The 17,989-nt window shown below is 40.0% G+C and overlaps 1 protein-coding gene across 1 annotated transcript in view; it reads left to right on the top strand.

The window, feature by feature from the left end:
• The first annotated feature begins 362 nt into the window (after window positions 1-362).
• Window positions 363-17,989, top strand: part of LOC134206505 (uncharacterized) — a 60,637-nt gene continuing 43,010 nt past the window's right edge. Inside the window, exons 1-5 of the mRNA XM_062682234.1 lie at window positions 363-634; window positions 700-1,023; window positions 1,083-1,197; window positions 10,860-11,158; window positions 11,225-11,555. Coding sequence (XP_062538218.1) covers window positions 463-634; window positions 700-1,023; window positions 1,083-1,197; window positions 10,860-11,158; window positions 11,225-11,555 — 1,241 coding nt within the window. The 5' untranslated portion in view covers window positions 363-462. The remainder of the gene's footprint in view (window positions 635-699; window positions 1,024-1,082; window positions 1,198-10,859; window positions 11,159-11,224; window positions 11,556-17,989) is intronic.

The following is a 17,989-nucleotide window of genomic DNA, read 5'->3' as shown; positions in this document are numbered from 1 at the left end:
TGATTACATCCATATCTATAAAATGTTATGGGGAAGTTTGATCAGTTTTCCCAATTAAAAAATATTCACTAATAGAAACGGGACAAGTTTGTTTTCCAGTTTCTATGACTCACATAGATACCGTTCCAGCCGCAACGAAGCGATTGGGAACATCTGCCGCGCGGTGCTTTAGAAACAACAATTAAACAGCACGTGCGGTACATGCTGGCACAGATTTGCTACTGGGAATCGGGGAGTTTCTCATTCAGGAAGCACAAGAATCCCGCAAGGATGCTGGGCCACTTGGAGCTCCATTTCCGGTTCCGATCTGATTTCAACATACAAATAAAACATCGCAACTCATATCAGTGCCATTCGAAGAAGTACGAGCCCCAATGAAAGTGGCGCGCAGCACCCGCCCGATTGGTTTACTCATTCAGTGCTGTTTCAAGTTCGGCGGTAAAAGCGTCCACGGTGGCTACGATGAAGACACAAGTCTCAAGGGTCGAACGAAGGCAGACCAGTCAACCAGAAGTCGTTGACATGAACGTGCCGGTAGCGCTAAGACCAGTGACCTCGAAAAGGTTGCTGGTAAAGTTAACGTTCACGCTGCTGATGATGTTAATCAGTGCCGACTCAAGAGTGCTGAAGGAAGGTTTGTGATTGATCGAGGCTCGCACGTGTCGTTCCGTTTGATTGTGACTGCGTATCGATTTGTAGATCTGTGGAAACCAATTGCGTGTGACATACCTGGCCAGGAGAAGAAAGGTGTTTGCACGGCAGCCGGCAGTTGTGTTGCATATCAAAGGATTTTGAATGAAAGTGTGGATAATTCTATCGAAAGGGAGGACTTTATCCAGCGGCTACAGTGCGGGAAGTTCGATGGAGCCGAGGTCTGCTGCCCGGAGAGTGATAGCTATCGAATTGGTGACTATGAAGATGCTGCCAGGTGTGGCCAAGCGGCCTACAGCTACCGCATTCGAGGGGGAGTGATTGCCGATATCGATGAGTTTCCTTGGATGGCCATGCTGCTGAAGAAGCACCGTGAGTTATTGTATGCCAAAGAATGTACGCAAATGACTAATCATTTTTTGATTCTGTAGGAAAATTACAATCGCTGTATTATCACTGCGGTGGTGTCTTGATAAGTAAGCGATTTGTTCTAACGGCAGCACACTGCATCGTGCCGAAGATTGGTGATTTGAAACAAGATCCACTGTAAGTACCGTTTCATGTATGTATTATTAAGTAGTCAATATACGGTACAGGTTTTCAATCGATAGCAAATATCATCACATGATGTTTCGTTGTTATCAAGGCCGAGCGTCATATACGAATCGCATCAGCTAGACAAAATAAAGTATCAATGTACGCGCGAAAATAAAAATACTCACTTTCTTTTACGAACTTAGCATCAACCTTAAGTTGTACTCGACAGGGAATGTTGCTCCATTGTTTCCTACTGGAAATAGGTCGGACGTCCAAGATGTCCGCCAAAAAAGTGCAAAAATACTTTTTCCTAATAGATACGACGAGAAAGTTACCGTCACCGCTACATGGATTAATATTTTTACTTTACAATGACGTAACGATTCGGAGCACAAATATCGTCAGGGGGAATTCCTGAATTTATGTGACTTTCGAGAAACTTTCCTTGCTTAGCTTGGCTATACATTTCGCAACTAGATAGAAATAATGAAAATGGCTGGGTTCTACTCCCACTCTGGTCAGCAATTAGCACAAACATATCTTTGTGAAACTTCAAAGTAAAGCCTCAAAACATTGGACCCAAAGATGTGGGCCGTCAAGGTCTTAGTGGCAGAGTAAAGGTGAACAGAAGTAAGAAAATGGCTCTGCTCATTTGTAGTTCATATCTCGTATAAATTAATATAAAAGCGATATGTGACGTATCTCCGTCACGCTTCTTAAATCCACATTCTTGTGCTTCTATCGCGATGTAAACCATCTGACACATAATATTACAGTTTGAAGCCGTTGATCGAAGATTGTGATTGTCTCGACTGTTCTGGATATTTATCATTGCCCGATATCGTACATTGGCATACATATCTATAAAAAAATTTTGCACTTGGTTTAAGATGTGTGATTCAATGATTCATTCGTCCACAAAAGCTTCTTGATCTTTCTACCTGATTGAGATTTTTTCGCCTTTTCTTCTCCTCACTGATACCGTTTTCTTGACTCATATTCTAAATTATGTGCAATTCTTTCAATTCTTTCCCTCGAAACTTGAATTCGTTTGTAATCTTGATGCTCAGTATGGAAAACCGATGGAAACTTTTGAAGGAGACGAACCCAACTGTTGGTTTACTGTGTTCTTGCACAAAATTTGGTTACTTTTTTGTGATCGATTACAAAATTCATATAGTTTCAGGATTTATGGATGGCAATGGTTATGGAGGTCTCGACAAGAGTACTGGGATGTGCGCCGTCATAAGACGAGTTTATACAATTCAATACAATTTCACCACTTGGTGGATTCAAAATTGAAGAAGTCCACAGAATTGTCTATGGAAATTCCGACGATTCAATGGGATCTCCGTAGATCTTTTTGATTGATTCTTAAAACATATCTAAAAAAAATTTCGTTTCAGGTTATTCGAAACGAAATTCCGCGAAAATTCGCGGAATTTGAGCATGGCAAAATCTGATTTCTTTATTTCGTAAAATTACAAAAATTTCGCTAGAAAAAACTAGCTTTTAACGAAATGTAACGGAATTCCGCCGAATTTCGGAACAAATTTAAACTTAAACCATATTGTGTCAAACGGTCGTGCATTATCAAAAATTGTGGCTGCGCCACTTATTAAACTTATAAAGCTGTTTTCAAAACTTTATGTTATACATTTTTGCCTTTCTCGTATACTAAGTATACGTAAAGGCTATATGATCACTCCAAAACCAAACTTTTGATAGAAGGCTCGGAGACCCCTAGTGTTATATACCAATTTACTCAGCTCGACGAATTGAGGTGATGTCTGTTTGTGTGTATGTATGTATGTGTGTGTGTATGTGTGTATGTGTACAAAATTTTGTAGACACACTTTTTGGAACTTAGCTTTGGCCGAATTACTCGCAACAAGTTCCATTCGACTAAGAATCCTGTCCTATTGCTATTGAAAATTGGCCAGATTGGACCATGGGATCAGAAGTTATGGCCAAAATACTAATTTCTTTGTGCAAAACACGCTAAAAAGCACTCACTCAAATTTTTGAACATTTTTTGCACGAGAAAGGCACTAACATCGCTAGGTGGATTAATCAGAGTTTTTTCTATTAACGCTTACTAGATAATCCCAGACAAGTAGACAAGTACGTATTTAGTTTTCTTCTATAAAACGTTTTCATTGTTTTGATGGAAACGTCTAACAGAAACGAAAAGTATCTTTAACTATTCTATCCTATTTTTTCCAAAAGTGATTCGACTCAATATTCAAGACGTCAGATTGTTTATATAAACAGATATGAATCAGATCAGTATGACTTTGTCAAAAAGGCAAAGCCGTGGCGTGGATTCTTACGGCCCTTGTGAAGTCTTCCTAGAGTGCCTATTTCTTATTAAAGACATTCGCTTAGGCCCCAAACCAGGCTTAAGCGCATAAGTGAGCACGCCTAAGAGTTAATAAGGAAAACAAAATGCAACATTGTTTGTGCAAACAACAAATTGAATCCTAAAAGTAAGAAAAAAAGTTCAGAGGTTTGAAGATACTCCACACAACGAATCATCGAAATATACATAAAGCAAGATGATTTAAATTTAGATTAAGTGATATTGTTTGACTATTTGCACAATATCGATTGTGTTGTTGCTGGTCACGCTCCTGCAGCTGACCTTTATTTTCCCATAGAGGTGATGCGCATGCATTGATACAAAAATCTTCAATTACGTTCGTCAATAAAAAGTCAAGATAACAATATTGTTGATTTCTTATATGATTAATCTGGTTTAGTCCCATGCCGGCAATTTGATCAAAAAGAAATTGTAATGTTTCATTGTCCCCAATGCAATTTGTTGGTTGATTATACGTGTCAAAAAAATGACTGCACTATTGACGCGCTTTTTGTACAAAAAATAGTATTGCGGCTCTTATTTCTGAACCCAAAGTTTGATCTAGTCAATTTTCGACAGAAAGCAATGAAACTTTTGAGTACATTGTCTGATTAATAAAACTTTCAATAGACAACAATGTGAAGGCACCCCCAGACCTAAGCGATTTCATCGCAGCAAGGTCGAATAAAAGGTTATCGGTGGGTCGCTGCAGGCAATGTTCCATTTACGCTTCCACACCAATGGCGACAGAATCGCATTCGCGAAGGGGTAGAATCGCGTCGAACCTTAATAGTATTTCCCATTAAATGCAATCAGATGGAAGCAAATGGGATAAGGATAAGTGCAAAAATGGCTTAGATTTTGCGCACTTAGGGCCGATTTCTTCACCTCCGCTTAGGCCTTAAACCAGGTTTAAACGTATGGGTAAGCACCGCTTAAGAGTTAAGCGAAGGTGAAGCAATTGGCCCTTAATCACATAGACATCACTCCAATTCGCCGACCATAGACGGTTGGTTTATAATACTATGGTTCTATAAGGTACACTTCTTGTCCGGAAAATACAAAAAGGGGTCTTGAGAATCAAAAACATAAGCAACGGTCCGCACATAAAATAACTAGGATTGAAAATAGTCGATTTTTGCGTTACGAAATTAAAGGGTTATTACAGCGGTTCTCAACCTTTTTCTTCTAACCAACCCTTCTAACTATTACATTATTTGAGGTACCCCTTCCTGAAAGCAGGCTTCCAGGACTCTTGAAAGAACAATTCCAAGTCCTTGAATCTCTTAAAAGTAAACTTCCGTACCTTTTGAAAATAGGCTTCCGAGCCTGTTAAAAGGAGGCTTCCAAGCTTCCGACCCTTTAAAAAGGCGGCTTCCAAGCTTCTTGGAAGTAGACTTCCGGGCGTCTTAAAACAAGGCTTCCATCTTTTTGAAAAGAGGTCTCCCAGCCTCTTGAAAGCAGGCTTCCGGGCTTCTTGGAAGACGGCTTTCAGGCCTCTTGCAAGGAGGCTTCCGAGCCTATTGGATAGAGGCTTCTGAGCCTATTGTGTGACAATGTTCGGACTTCGGATAACAACTTAACTCTCTGAACTGTGATTTTAGAATGAATATTATTATACAGAATTCTTATGCGGTAACCTAACGATAGACCGAAATGTGTTGGCAAAACAGAATGTATGAAAAGGAAAATGAGCCGCTTACAATATTTTGGAAACATCTGGTTGTACTTAAAACATATAGACGGAAAAGGTTTTTGTTGCTGACCGTGTTATTTTGAGGGTCGTGTTTTCTTGGATTGGAATTTGGGTTACAGTGTCATGGAGTGTTTAATTTATGACTAACAAAAAATTGTAATGAGTGAAGGACAATTTGGTACATGTTTCGTGTTGGGTGGTTTCATGCATTTAAGAATGAGATCACATTGCTACAATTAGAAAGGAGCTTCTGAGCCACTTGAAAGGAAGATTTCGAGCTTTTTGAAAGGAGGCTTCCGAGCCTCTCAAAAGGAGCTTCCCCAGTCTCTTGAAAGTAGACTTCCGGGCGTCTTAAAACAAGGCTTCTGGCCTCGTGAAAAGAGGCTTCCCAGTCTGTTGAAAAGAGGCTTCCCAGCTTCTTGAAAGGAGGCTTACGAGCCTACTGGAGAGAGGCTTCTGAGCCAATAGTAAAGAGGTTTCTGATCCTCTTGAAAGTAGGCTTCTGATCCTCTTGAAAGTAGGCTTCCGAGCCTCTTGACAAGAGTTTTCCGAGCCCTTTGAAAAGAACCTTTCGAGCCTCCTGAAAGGAGTTTTCTGAGCTTTTTGAAAGAAGGCTTCCGAGCCTCTTGGAAAGAGCTTCCCGAGCCTCTTGAATGGAACCATCCAAGCGTTTTGAAGGAAGGCTTCCGACCCTTTTAAAAGGCGGCTTCCGAGGTTCTTGAAAGTAGACTTCCGGGCGTCTTAAAACAAGGCTCCCGGCCTCTTGAAAATAGGCTTCCGGCCTCTCCGGGTCTCTCAAAGCAAGGCTTCCGGGCCTCTCGAAAGGATGCTTCCAAGCCTCTTGAAAGGAGCTTTCCGAGCCATCCAAGCTTTTTGAAAGAAGGCTTCCGACCCTTTAAAAAAGCGACTTCAAAGCTTCTTGAAAGTGGACTTCCGGGCGTCCTAAAACAAGGCTTCCATCTTCTTGAAAAAAGGTTTCCCAGCCTTTTGAAAGTAGGCTTCCGAGCTTCTTGGAAGACGGCTTTCAGGCCTCTTGCAAAGAGGCTTCCAAGCCTATTGGATAGAGGCTTCTGAGCCTATTGGAAAGAGGCTTCTGAGCCTCTTGAAAGGAGGCTTTCGAGCCTCTTGAAAGTAATTTTCCGAGCCTTTTGAAAAGCTTCCGACCTTCTTGAAAGGAGGCTTCAGAGCCTATTGAAAGAGCATTCCGGGTTTCTCAAAGCGAGGCTTCCGGGTCTCTTGAAAGAAGGCTTGTAGGCCTCTTGAAAGGAGGCTTCCAATCGTATTGAAAGGTGATTTCCAACCATCTTGAAAGTAGGTTTCCAAGCATCTGGAAAGATGCTTCCAAGCCTCTCGGAAGGCGGCTTCTGAACATCTTGGAAGGAGGCCTTCGAGCTGCTTCCGAGAAGCAAAGCGCTCCGATTGAATAGAGTTTGCCGCCGTTCCAAACTGACTATCTACGGTGGTTTCCTACGAACACGAGACCAAGGACCAACGCTCACTTGAAGTTTTCGAAAGAAAAGTGCTGTGAACTATCTATGGTGGGGTGTACATGGTGGAGGAGACGATTGACCCTAGAGTTGCATCAGGTGTTGGGAGAACCATCCATCGCTAACCACGCGAATATCGGAAGACTGCGATAGACCGAGCACGTAGCCAGAATGACGAGTAACAATCTGGTGAAATTGGTTCTTCACAACGATCCTACGGGAACAAGAATCCAAGGTGCGCAGCGGTGCGGTGCATGTTTTGTACAAGACAAAGTTTTGAAATGAAAAATACACAATTGCCAAAACTTTATAAATAAATTTCGATTGTAATTGTAATACGTCCGCCATTACGCATTTTTGTCCGAGGTACCCCCTAGGACCAGCGAAGGTACCCACAGGGGTACATGTACCCCACGTTGAGAACCGCTGGGTTATTACTTAAGGAGGATATTCTGCAAGAAAACCTCCAATTGGAAGAACATCGGTGCTGATGACGAATTTCGACTTGTTTTACACATGGTCCTTAAAGGCGATTGCACTAGAACGAAGCATTTTATTCCAACGTTTATGTATCTGCCCTTTTTTTCGCATTTGTACCAGGTGACAAGCTTTTTTTCTTGTCTTGCTATGATCAAAAAGCCTTACACGGTAACCAGAGTATACTCTTTCAGGACTATAAAGTACGCATAATCGTGGAAAAGTGGAACTATGCATAAAAGGAGTGAATTTCGTTTATTCATTTAAGGAGTGAGTTTCGTTTATTCATTTACAAGTGAAAAGGGAGTAATTTTTACTTTGAGAATAGAATGGAAATGTGCACTTTAACCCCTAAAATTCCTTGCATGAATTTGCTTTTAAAAATTGGTATGTTTTCTGAACTTCATTTATTTTAATAAGAAAACGAGCAGTCATATATTGAGAAATAGTTTTATTTGAGTATAGTTATATTTCTTGGGGACTTAAACACTAAGCAGCTTCCAATAATGGTGGTGTCTGGCTTCACTTCATTGCGACAGGTCATAGCTGTCGAAAAACAACACTGACACGTCGGAGAGCAAATTTATTGTAGACGCTCAAATTTCTTTGGGGTACTACGCGTTTACCAATACTTAACGATGTCCTTGGCTATTTTCATCTGTAGTCTTGTTTTCAAACTGGATTTGGCTGGAACGACTCCCAGATTATTCTAGTGAACTCGTCCGCTGTAACGGAACGAAGCCAGGTTGGTGCTGAACAGCGTCATGATGTTCCAGTATTTTAGCAGCAATAAAGCGTTAAGGTCTCGAATGGCCAAGCAGTTCAGTATTATGAATCGGCAATACACTTTTTCTATTGCCCACTGTGGTCGGCTGACAATATGCGTCTGAATTTCTGAAGTCATGATTCCTGATTAAACAGAACAACAATGTAAATGATCTGATTTTCGGAAACATTAAAAAAAATAACATACTTGCCCGATACGCCAAACCTCGCACCCAACCGAGTCTAAATGACTTTTGATATCCAATAATTGCTGAAGTTGCGTTCATGAAAATTTTCTTTTCTTAGAATGTACTTTTTATGCTCATTTCCAATTCCATTCGCTCTCCACAAAAAGCGTAAAAAATACTTCCCCGCATATAGCTAAAAGTATGCATATTTTAACGTATAAGCAGTATAAGCAATATTCTCAAAAGTGATTGAAAAATACTCCTAAAAGGAGTAGTCCGGTAATACCGTGTATGCTTTTCGTCTATCGTCGTTAAAAATCAATTGAGAGCAAAATCTGAGATGCACCTAAACACATCATTCTATGGTGGCGAGATTACGTTTTCATTTATCGAATGAGCAACTGCTTTGTCAGTTTTTGAGTTCTGAATGGATTGGAATGGAACATTCATTTAGTTCAAAATCAATTTGGTTTAAATGATCACTAAGAGCATTTTTATTTCTAAAAGAAGCTAACTGATACGCTATTGAATAGATCTTAAACCATATACTCTTGGGCTACCTGGAATAGAACACATGTTGAAGGTATGCCTTATTTGATGCATGAATCGCTAAGAATGCTGATATATGTGAGCATGTGTACTACATTAGATATTAGTTTTTTGCATGTAGGCATGAACGCCTAAACTCCTGGAAAGACCTGAAACATGTGGAGACAACCTATCTAATTTGAAAGGTATTCAAAAATTAATCAACAAATAATTTAAGTTGAAATTATTTTTATGTCATATTATTTTTTCGTTCCCTCCATAAGTGACGTAAAAAGAGGTTTAAGTGGAGTGTGTTTGGTCTTTTCAGCGGCGCTGCCTAAATTTTTCATTCTTCCAACAAATTGGGGGGTAATGTGAATAACTTCCAAAAATGACTCCCGGCTATGGCACTGAAAATATTTCCAACGGCGCGCCTAAAAATCCCCGGCGGCGTGGTCAAAAAATAGCAACGGCGCGCTGATCAAAAATGGTGGCGGCAGCCGCGGCGCGGTGGCGCAAAGCTCTACTCCGAAAAAATGTAGGGGTGGAGATTCGGTTGTAGGCACCCTTTTGTCTTTGATCTATAACTTTGGCCCTAGTTGATCTTATATCCAAATTCGTATACCGATAGAAAGCTAGACAAATAACCCTACTACTAGCGAAGAAATAACAGTAAAACCTCCATAAGTCGATATCGAAGGGACCATCGTGGGACCATATCGAGAAGTGGAATAGAAAATCCTTGGAAAGTTGTTTGGAGGGACCACCACAGTACCCTGAAAATATGTTTCAACAAAGAATAATTTGCTTTCATGAGTCAATATCGAGTCATAGAACATTGACTCATGGAGATTTGGCTGTATATTGATTTCGTCAGTTTGGGAAATTTTATTGACAATTTCGCAAATTTGACATTTTTGAACATTTCAATTTTGTGGTTCGGTTGTGGGCACCCTTGAAAACTAGGCTATAAATAAAGAAGAAAGAGCTAAAATCACATAAATTTAAGGTGGTTATAGAATGAACCCAGAAATCGGCCATTTTGTAAACCACGTGCTTTTCCAATAATATTTTCAAGAGCACGAGATGAAAGAACCATAACGCGTATGGGGCTGAAATAATGGTAGATCGTTTGCTTAGTTATGCTGAATAATCATAATTTGAGTTTTGGTGCTGTACGAAAACTATTAGGGGTCGTTCAAAAATGATGTCACAGGTTTTAGGGGGGGAGGGGGTCTAAAATTTTGTGACAGTACATGTACTAGGTATACAAAAAAGCGTGACAGAGGGGGGGGGAGGGGTCCAGAAATCCCAAAAAGTAGTGGATGTCATATTTGAATCGCCCCTTACGCCAGATTTGGGGTTTTGGAAATGTATGTAGATTAACGTGTGGTGAATTTGAAATTCACCACGAGCTTCATTCTATAATCACCTTAAAGAAAGGGATAATTGATTTATTCTAAAAGGCAGAAGACACTAAAAAACTCAGATCAATCAACCTAGCAGTGATGATGCCTTTCTCGTGTATTAGGTAGTATATTGAAAACAATTGCATAATAAAAGTCTAAAATTTCACTCCAGGTGAATGGGTTTCATTTTTTCCATTCAAGAAAGCTCTGAATAATCACCCTAGCGATAGTAGCGCCTCGCTCGTGCATTATAAAAAATATATTTTGGTTATAAATTTTGATCCCACAGTCCTATCTGATCAATAGAAAACAATAGGAAAGGATTCCCCTTCGAATTCAACGTGTTGCAAGCAAATCGGTCAACGCTTAGTTACAAAAAGTATGTGTACGGTTACTAGGCATGCTCGAAAAACAAAAGAAATATAAATAAAATCATTAAACCAATCAATTATGTCCAAATAAAACTTTTCTTGCAATATGTCAATGAAAACCAATTTTATTTATCAGGATTAAAAAAAGGCTGCTTAGAAATTAAACATTTTGGAATTTCTGTAGTGTTCTGCCTAGATTTCACATCACAAATAAATCAAAGAAAGAAAAAGATTTTCAGATCAAGACTGGTTTCTTTCCTCATTATCACCAATAATGTGTGAGCTCAATTGTGCTTTTAAGACCTTTTTAGAAACACGTCAATACTCTTGCTATCTGTTCAGACATTTTATCAAAACATTCACCTAACACTTCACCATCTATTTGCAGGAAATACGTCCGCCTGCGAGAGTACGACGTCTATCAGGACCCCGACTGCATGGTGTCCAGCGGCTTCATGGATTGTTCCGACGAAAAGTTGGACATGAAACCGCGGAAGCTGATAGCTCACCCGGATTTCACGGTGGGTTCAGGCAACCGAAATCACGACATTGGTCTCATACAGATCGATCCTGTTCCGTCATATTCGGACTTTCTGCTGCCAATTTGCCTTCCGCAGGCGGGATACGATCACGGCGACCGCCGGGGAAAGATGCATAATGTCGCCGGTTGGGGAAAGACTGACTTCTGTAGGCTGCACTAAATGATCAAACGCGACCAAACGTACTCACTTTATATGACGCTTTATATTCCAGTTTCCGGCTTGGGATCGATCAGCTGGAGCCCGATCAAGATGAAGGTTTCGCTTCCGTTCGTTGCCTGGGAGGTGTGCCATGACGTGTATCACGCCATGGGAGTCGAACTGCAGCGAACGCAAATCTGCGCCGGAGGACGGAAGGCAATGGACTCCTGCGCGGGGGACAGTGGATCACCGTTGATGCATTACGATATGAAAAATGCCGTTTGGGTTCTGACGGGGATTGCCAGCTTTGGGGTACGGGATTGTGGCATGGAAGGGGTTCCAGGAGTGTATACTAGCGTAAAAGAGCATCTGACGTGGATTAAAGAAAGTATTAGTAGTGCCTAGCAATGGGAATTTGAAAAAGACCTTATTTCGCATTTGAGAAAAACCTTTTGCAAGATATACATAATAAACATACAAGTATCTTCGATTGTTGGTTAATTAAAAAACTTGGCTTGTTTGACATTATTTTGTATGTAGGGTTATGCGCTAATTCGTCCATGGCGCTAGCATTCGTCATATCAAATTCTAAATCACCAAATACTCGCGAATCGTAAACTAAAATAATGAACCAATCATCTAGCGAGATAGAAAAAAGTGTACACTACGATCTGCATTCATTTAAACTACATTCCGGTGTTACTTACTTGAAATACAGTTGAATTTAACTTTGCGGCAGTGACTTTTTCACAAATTCCTACGTTATCCGTGCGACGAAGGAAATTCCAGTTCGTTTACTGCTGTAGAAGACGCGCAACACCGTCACCAAAATCAACGTAATTCACTGATTCTCACCGCACTTTTTCACATAAATTTCTCACTGCGCACTAAATAAAAGCAATGTTTATTGCTCAAGTGAATAATTATTGCAAAATAACTGCCGGAAGGCGTTCAAATGATCTGTTTTTTTCAAACTTTAGAGCGTTTGAAATTTATTTTCTTCGTCGCTTTGTTTATAGTCGAAAAACGCGTTGCCAAACTGGCGGTTTGAACTGAAATAATCTTATGTTACACATCTGATAATACATCATGCAGTCAAAAAAGGAGGTTTTTCAATTATTATACGCTAGCGTAATAAAAGTATAGTCTCCCAAATAAATATTTTCATACACACTCGTAATTTACACTATAATTTTCCAATATTCCAAAAGTTCGAAACAGGAGAAATAATTTCATAACAGAAATCTGTTGGCAGCACTACCCACGTACATGTTAAGCATGTGTGTTAGTTGTTTGACAGACTGAGGCATTTAACTGAATGGCAGCACAATCGAAACCATTTTTATGCGGTCGAAATGGGATTGCAATAGGAAATTTTTGATAACTGGAACCGAAAATAAACTTTTATGTTTGACTTTCAAAATTGACCGAAATGATAGTTATTCTTCATAAAGTCACAGATAAGTCGTCCAGTTATCCAAAAAAAGGCTTGAGCTCAGGAACAAAGATTCGCAGTCCTGTTTTAAGTATGGTACATGCTCCTTGTGGTACAGAGAAAGAATACGTAGATGATCAATTTTCCGGTTTCAAATATGGTACATGCTCTCTGTAGTACAAAGAACAGAATGCGTTCGCTGTATATGTTCTTGGTCATCCAAGAAATCCCTGGAGTAAGGCCTTTCGATCTATACGCGTAACTGAAGATTAGTTTTCCGGTTTCAAATATGGTACATGCTCTCTGTAGTACAAAGAACAGAATGCGTTCACTGTATATGTTCTTGGTCATCCAAGAAATCCCTGGAGTAAGGCCTTTCGATCTATACGCGTAACTGAAGATTAGTTTTCCGGTTTCAAATATGGTACATGCTCTCTGTAGTACAAAGAACAGAATGCGTTCACTGCATATGTTCTTGGTCATCCAAGAAATCCCTGGAGTAAGGCCTTTCGATCTATACGCGTAACTGAAGATCAGTTTTCCGGTTTCAAATATGGTACATGCTCTCTGTAGTACAAAGAACAGAATGCGTTCACAGCATATGTTCTTGGTCATCCAAGAAATCCCTGGAGTAAGGCCTTTCGATCTACACGCGTAACTGAAGATCACTTTTCTGGTTTCAAATATGGTACATGCTCTCTGTAGTACAAAGAACAGAATGCGTTTACTGCATATGTTCTTGGTCATCCAAGAAATCCCTGGAGTAAGGCCTTTCGATCTACACGCGTAACTAAAAATCAATTTTCCGGTTTCAAATATGGTACATGCTCTCTGTAGTACAAAGACCAGAATGCGTTCACTGCATATGTTCTTGGTTATCCTAGAAATCCCTGGAGTAAGGCCTTTCGATCTACACGCATAACTGAAGATCAATTTTCCGGTTTCAAATATGGTACATGCTCTCTGTAGTACAAAGAACAGAATGCGTTCACAGCATATGTTCTTGGTCATCCAAGAAATCCCTGGAGTAAGGCCTTCCGATCTACACGCGTAGCTGATGATCAATTATTGATCATCAGCTACGCGTGTAGATAGGAAGGCCTTACTCCAGGGATTTCTTGGATGACGAAGAACATATGCTGTGACCGCATTCTGTTCTTTGTACTACAGAGAGCATGTACCATATTTGAAACCGGAAAAATTATTATTATTATTATTAAATTATTTTCCGGTTTCAAATATGGTACATGCTCTCTGTAGTACGAATAACAGAATGCCCTTACAGCATATGTTCTTGGTCAATCAAGAAATCCCTGGAGTAAGGCAATTTGATCTACACGCGTATCTGAAGATCAATGTTCCGATTTCAAATATGGTTCATGCTCTCTTCATATTGAATACATTTGTGTTGAACTTGATCCGTCTAAGACGAATTAAGTACTGTACATTTAATTCCACCAGTTAACCATTAACTGGTGGAATTAAATGGACAGTACTTAATTCGTCTTAGACGGTTTAATACATTCCACTAAAAGAGCTTAATATATTTTTTTGAACTTGATGTTAAACTTAAAAAACACACAAATAAAGGGATGATTCAAATATGACGTCCACTATTTTTTGAGATTTCTAGACTCCCCTAGGATTGGTTACGCGTGTAGATCTGAAGACCTTCACTGCCGGTATTTCTTGGATAACCGTGAAGATCTTCCATACGCAGATTCTATCATATGTACCACAATGGATATATTACATTTACAGAACAGGCCTGTAGATCATTGGTTACGCGTGTAGACCTGAAGGCCTTCACTTCAAGGATTTCTTGGCTAACCGTGAAGATCTTCCATACGCAGATTCTGTTATATGTACCACAATGGGTACATTACATTTACAAAACAGGCCTGTAGATCATTGGTTACGCGTGTAGATCTGAAGGCCTTCACTGCCGGTATTTCTTGGATAACCGCGAACGTCTTCCATACGCAGATTCTGTTATATGTACTACAATGAGTACATTACATTTACAAAACAGGCCTGTTTATCATTGGTTACGCGTGTAGACCTGAAGGCCTTCACTTCAGGGATTTCTTGGATAACCGTGAAGATCTTCCATACGCAGATTCTGTCATATGTACCACAAAGGATATTTTACATTTACAAAACAGGCCTGTAGATCATTGGTTACGCGTGTAGACCTGAAGACCTTCACTTCAGGGATTTCTTGGATAACCGTGAGGATCTTCCATACGCAGATTCTGTTATATGTACCACAATGGGTATATTACATTTACAAAACAGGCCTGTAGATCATTGGATACGCGTGTAGATCTGAAGACCTCCACTTCAGGTATTTCTTGGATAACCGCGAACGTCTTCGATACGCAGATTCTGTTATATGTACCACAATGGGTACATTACATTAACAAAATAGGCCTGTAGATCATTGGTTACGCGTGTAGATCTGAAGGCCTTCACTGCCGGTATTTCTTGGATAACCGCGAACGTCTTCCATACGCAGATTCTGTTATATGTACTACAATGGGTACATTACATTTACAAAACAGGCCTGTTGATCATTGGTTACGCGTGTAGACCTGAAGGCCTTCACTTCAGGGATTTCTTGGATAACCGTGAAGATCTTCCATACGCAGATTCTATCATATGTACCACAATGGATATATTACATTTACAAAACAGGCCTGTAGATCATTGGTTACGCGTGTAGACCTGAAGGCCTTCACTTCAGGGATTTCTTGGATAACCGTGAAGATCTTCCATACGCAGATTCTGTTATATGTACCACAATGGGTATATTACATTTACAAAACAGGCCTGTAGATCATTGGATACGCGTGTAGATCTGAAGACCTCCTTTTCAGGTATTTCTTGGATAACCGTGAACGTCTTCGATACGCAGATTCTGTTATATGTACCACAATGGGTACACTACATTAACAAAATAGGCCTGTAGATAATTGGTTACGCGTGTAGATCTGAAGGCTTTCACATCCGGTATTTCTTGGATAACCGCGAACGTCTTCCATACGCATATTCTGTTATATGTACTACAATGGGTACATAACATTTAAAAAAAAAACAGGCCTGTAGATCATTGGTTACGCGTGTAGACCTGAAGGGCTTTACTTCAGGGATTTCTTGGATAACCGTGAAGATCTTCCATACGCAGATTCTATCATGTGTACTACAATGGAAACATTACATTTACAAAACAGGCCTGTAGATCATTGGTTACGCTTGTAGATCTGAAGACCTCCACTTCAGGTATTTCTTGGATAGCCGCGAACATCCTCCGTACACATATTCTATTCAATGTTTCACAATGTACACATATCATATTCAGAACAGGCCAATATTAATTGAATTTATGTTATTTTTATTTAACACGGTATGATACCGCATAAAAAACTAATTTGGTGTACTTGTAGAAATCGCACACCAATACCAACAGATTTATTTGACAGCAATCCATCGAGTTTTAGACTGGACGAATGAAAATTCTCATGAACGTAAACAGATTTTCGTAAGACAAATTTGAAAAATTTGAAGGGTATTTTTGATTGCCGATTCTCAATAAACTATGATTTGTTCAATGCGCTAATAGTACACAATGAAAACTAGGAACTCTAAAATACGTGTTACATACAACTTAGTTAGAGTAAGTAGTTGGACTGGCGTATAAATTAGATTTGAAAACCAAGCACTACCTACTACGACGGGAATTAGCTCACTACCCTACTGTTTGTGTGACGAGACGACTGTTTCTGTTGTATTTCAGCAATAAACGGCCACTCTGTCTTTGATTTAGTGAAACGAGTATGTTATAACATATATTTACACTTAATTAAAGACTAGATAGCCGTTTATTACTAAAATGAAAAATGATTTTTCCTTTTGTCACAATTTGTTAACATAATAACTATGTATTTACAATTGTTCCCAATTGTTCGTTCAATTCGGCCTTCTCTCCAGTTTTCTGATTTATCAGTATTTTACGTTTCAATGTGTATGGTCATAGTGAATTGACATCTGTGAAGGGGCAACCAACATAGCTCTGGTCCTAACAAGTTCCAATACTCACGCTTCCACAGCACAATCAAGTATTAACAAAGAGATTGACAATATCATGGTGTGTATCACCAGCTCCAGTTTTCATCAAATACATCGCAGCTTACAACTCTGAGTGCAAGGAGAAAAAAATTGAGTATAGGACAGAACTTTGAACTATCCTGCACAAGCTCTACAGTCGTTTTCGTAACGAAGTCGTAAACAACAATATGAACCATTTGTGATGCAAATTTCATTTTAGTAGTATGTATATTAGAGTGGGGCGCAGTTGTATGGAAAAACGCAAACTTCGTCCGATCAAGTGAGATCAAGGTTTTTCTGAATCGTTTTGGGACCCCAATCAATTGTGCAAAATATGGGCTCGATTGGTTGCGACCTCGCATGCCGCATCGCGTTTTAATTTTACATGGAGATTAGTATGGGAAAACGTACTTTTTAACATTTTTGCTCTTAGCGGCTTCAATTTATCATCAATCACGTGACTCAATACGTTAGCATATAGCCTGGAAGATGCCGAAAGACTTTGCCGAAGAAGGTACGCAGCTGGAAGGCCTACAAAAAATGTTATTACGTTTCGAAAATTGATTGTTTAAACCATATGCAAGAAATCAATGTTTCTGCCAGCACTACCGGACAACCTGTAATTGTCAGAAGGCAAACCCCATTTTCCTTCTAGTCGGAATTTTTACTTTGTGAAATCATTCTGAATATCTCCCATTAGCTCCAAAGTCCTATAAAATCAGTAATTTTGAAATAACACACAGTTAAATTATTGCTCCACGTAGTTCGGCAGTGCTGGCAGAATAAATGATTTTTTGCATATGGTTTGAACACTCAATCTTCGAAGCGTTATAACTTTTTTCGTGGACGTTCCAGCAACGTGCCTTCTTCAGCAAAGTTTTTCGGCATCCTTTGGGTTATACTTTAACGTAATGTTTATTTATTTATCATCAGACTAAGGCCGGAGTGGCCTGTGCTGCACATAAAAGACTTCTCCATTCAGCTCGGTTCAAGGCTGCACTTCGCCAACCACGCAGTCTGCGGAGGGTCCGCAAGTCGTCCTCCACCTGATCGATCCACCTTGCCCGCTGTGCACCTCGCCTTCTTGTTCCCGTCGGATCGTTGTCGAGAACCATTTTCACCGGATTACTGTCCGACATTCTGGCTACGTGCCCGGCCCACCGCAGTCTTCCGATTTTCGCGGTGTGAACGATGGATGGTTCTCCCAACAGCTGATGCAACTCGTGGTTCATTCGCCTCCTCCACGTACCGTCCGCCATCTGCACCCCACCATAGATGGTACGCAACACTTTCCTT

The sequence above is a fragment of the Armigeres subalbatus genome, chromosome 1 (genome assembly GCF_024139115.2).
Source record: "Armigeres subalbatus isolate Guangzhou_Male chromosome 1, GZ_Asu_2, whole genome shotgun sequence".
Taxonomy (NCBI): Eukaryota; Metazoa; Arthropoda; class Insecta; order Diptera; family Culicidae; genus Armigeres; species Armigeres subalbatus.
Note: the sequence above shows the minus strand (reverse complement) of the source record. Positions and strands in the feature narration are given on the sequence as shown.